The sequence below is a fragment of the Xenopus laevis genome, chromosome 6S, assembly GCF_017654675.1.
Source record: "Xenopus laevis strain J_2021 chromosome 6S, Xenopus_laevis_v10.1, whole genome shotgun sequence".
Taxonomy (NCBI): Eukaryota; Metazoa; Chordata; class Amphibia; order Anura; family Pipidae; genus Xenopus; species Xenopus laevis.
In genome coordinates, this window is record NC_054382.1 from 25617214 (window position 1) to 25620805 (window position 3592).

The 3592-nt window shown below is 37.2% G+C and overlaps 1 protein-coding gene across 3 annotated transcripts; it reads left to right on the plus strand.

Moving 5' to 3' along the window:
* Positions 1–631: 631 nt before the first annotated feature.
* On the plus strand, positions 632–3224 carry gngt1.S (guanine nucleotide binding protein (G protein), gamma transducing activity polypeptide 1 S homeolog). Of its 3 annotated transcripts, none has more exons than XM_041567481.1 (3): positions 632–790; positions 895–993; positions 2789–3224. In XM_041567481.1, exons 2-3 carry the CDS (start codon positions 898–900, stop codon positions 2912–2914), a joined length of 222 nt encoding a protein of 73 aa, XP_041423415.1. In that variant the 5' UTR covers positions 632–790; positions 895–897; the 3' UTR covers positions 2915–3224. The 3 variants fall into 3 exon arrangements, with proteins under 3 accessions (XP_041423415.1, XP_018124974.1, XP_018124973.1); XM_018269485.2 differs by having other exon boundaries at positions 642–786; XM_018269484.2 differs by lacking the exon at positions 632–790 and having other exon boundaries at positions 797–993.
* Positions 3225–3592: the final 368 nt, after the last annotated feature.

Below are 3592 nucleotides of genomic sequence, written 5' to 3' on the forward strand. Positions count from 1 at the left end.
TGATAATCATGTACATAGTTTTCTACTTTACAGCAGACTCTTTGTGACTTTGGCTCTGAAACTGTTTTGGAACAACACAGGGTCAACACCTTTTGCTCAGCTCAGGGACACATTTGTTGTAGAGGGAGTTCAAGACACTCTCACTGACTCTTATCCTTCAGGACAACGACAGGCAGGACATATATAATCCCTTATGCTTTTTATTTCAACAAACAGGTAACATGGGGTCACTCTTGCTAGGCTACGGCTGAGAACTAGATAAATACAAATTGCAGTACAACAGCATTGCCAGAGTTTCTATTAATTTCCAGGAACCCAATTAAAACGATTCTTTCTGTGGTGCTCGGTAGGAACATGATGCAATTCCCCAGCCTCCTGCACTGAAGGCGAGGTCTGGTCACTTAACACTGACACCTATTCCTTTTCTAATGCCAGATTAAAGAGCCTCTCCATTAAATGGATTTAGTTATTACACCCTGTTGACCCCAATAGGGACTTCAAATAGAATTTTTTTTTCTTTTTAAACACACCACACTATTGCAACTAACAAAATGAACAGATTAAAAATGTTCTTTATGATTATGACTAGGGAAGGCTTTGGTATTGGTGTTTACTTAAAAATAGGTTTTCTGGTGGTGAAGAATAGCAGACTTTGATTAAATCAGATTACCGGAGATTATGCAGATTACTTTAAAAAACAGCTAGCTGCTATTGTTGGACTGGCTTTGGGAAGGTGGACGAGGAGGCTGTTGGAGAGGATTCGGACTCTGGAGCACAGAAGCACAAGTAAGTTCATGTCCTCGGAGACTAGTCCTCATGTAGGGACTGCCACATACTATGACCAGTTCGCGTAAGACTTCATCGGCATATATTGTACCTTTTTTCCCCCATCAGAAAATGCCGGTCATCAACATAGACGATTTAACAGAAAAGGATAAAGCAAAAATGGAAGTTGAACAACTCAAGAAAGAAGTGAAGCTGGAGCGACAGCTGGTGAGTCAAGTCTGACAGCCGGGGACCTGCAGGCACCCTATGAGCAGGAGAAGCAGCTTGGCACCCAAATACTGTGCAGCGCAGGCTGATTGAGTAACAATATTGCTGCACAAGCTGGAAAGTAAATTCATGACAGTTTGCAGAAATTTAAAAAGCTGACCTGCTACATAGGGATCCGCACATCTGGACTCAATCTGTTTGGATGTCATTTTCCTGCTGATAAAATTAATATCACATTATTGGCTAAAGTTTGAAGGGTGTTTTTGAGGTCTTCCAAATCGAAAAATTATAGAATATAATCCTGTTCTATATTTAGTTTTAAGCATCGCCAATTTTTAGTATCAGTTAGTACAGGTATGGGATCCAAACTAAGATATAATTAACCCTTATTGGGTTTTAATACCATTCTGTTGGGTTTATTTAATGTTTACATGATATTCTAGTATATTCTGTTTATGTATATTAGTACAGGTATGGGATCCGTTATCCGGAAATTCGTTATCTAGAAAGTTCAGAATTAGACTCCATTTTATCCAAAATTTTGAAAAATTATTTCCTTTTTTTTTCTATATTAATTAAACTGTACATTTTACTTGATCCAAACGAAGATATAATTAACCCTTATTGGGGTTTAATACCATTCTGTTGGGTTTATTTAATGTTTACATGATATTCTAGTAGATTTTAAGTAAGAAGGTCCAAATTAGGGAAAGATACGTTATCCGGAAACCCACAGTTCCCGAGCATTCTGCATAATAGGTCTCATACCTGTATATAATATCATATATTTTTATTAATTTATATAATATCTTTTATATTATGCAGTGATTAACAGTGTTTAATCAGCCCTTGCCCCATAGGAGCTTACAATCTAATTTCCCTTTTGCATTCAACAAGCACTAAGAAAACTGCAATCAGAACACAACATTATTTGAAACTCTGCTTTGTAAGATTTACCAGAATTTGGTTAAACACACTACTTTTAATACTGCAATTACCGTATGTAAAGAGAGTTTAGAAGTGCACAGCTCTGTGGAACTTGTGGCATTTCTAGGATTTGTAGCGCAATAACAGACTAAGAGCAGTTGGTTGGACAGACATGCCCAGGAATATTCTTTCTCTAGGGATGCAAATAGTTATTGTCACTACCAGCTGGAGAGCTGGTTATCATATAAATGGCCCTTCAGCTGCTAGTAAACTAGAGACAAATTGGATTAGGAGATGTTCTAAACATTATACTATCACTGATTTTTTTTTCTGGCATGTGGACAAAAACTATTGTTTTGGCACTGAGCTGGCTTCTGATTGGCTGAACCCTCCCCACACACAACCTCAAATTCTGGCATTTCAAGATATGTTCTATTTCAGTAATACAGACAACACTGACTTCAGCAATGAGAATTTGTGTTAGCAATAAACCCGTGCTGAAGTTAGTAGGTCACCGAATGTATTAAGTGCAGCTACAGTATAATTGAGTGTATCTGAGATTAGGACAGCCATACCCTTAATCCTATTATTGTAAGTACAGATCTTTTATCCCATTTGAAGCATATGTTTCCGAGCTTTATCAAGGTCACTTAGAAAACTAGCAACGTCTGCAATAATATTTTGAACAATTAGGTTTTCCAGTGATTTTGCTGTACAAATCTGTCCTCTCCTTTCATCCGGCATCAATAAAGTGACTGCAATTCCTCTTGGGCAGATGGAAAACTCTAGGCGACTGATTAACCAAAGACAGGAAGGTTTCTGGTCCTATTTCATAGCTTCTAATCAGGTCTTTTATATTTACATTTAGGTTTCTAAAATGTGTGAGGAAATTAAAACCTACATCGTGGACAAGTCTGGAGAAGATCCTCTTGTCAAGGGAATTCCAGAAGATAAGAACCCCTTCAAGGAGAAAGGAGGCTGTGTGATTGCCTAAAATTTTCTAGGACTGTAATCTTCAGTCAAATAAGTTGGTTTAGACCACCTGGCTCAAGTGGCACATGAAGGACCTCCCTGTATGGAATGAAAATGACTTACAAGTGTCCGTCCATCGTACTTCTACACTTCTACACTTAACTTCTTTGGGGCGATAACCCAACTGCACCGTGTCAAGGATATAATGTTTCATTCAGTCCTAGGCCCCAGGGGTAACAGGTTGCTTTGCGGGTTGTACTAGTTTCTTTTAATAAAATATCTGTAAATCCTGTTAATGACCTATTTTCTAGAATAAAATAATATGGTTGTAAGAGGTGAGATGCAGTTTTCTATCTTGCAAAAAGTTTTCATTTATTCGCTATGAGCAAACGACTTGAGCAATTTTTATTATTTCATGCTTTAAATGCCAAGAAGGTTAATGGTAAAATGGTCTGAGAGATGTAAACAGAATTCAAAAAATGAACTGCACTATAAACATATATCAAAGCTGTCAACTACATATTACATGGGGCAATATACTGTATGGCAGATTTATTGTATTATTGTTAATCTTAATGTGTATTTTTGGAGCGCCAACATATTTCACAGCGCTGTAAAATAAATGTGTATATAGACAAAGAACATACAGAATTACATATATAGATCATACAGAATTACATACATAGCGACCAGTAATCGA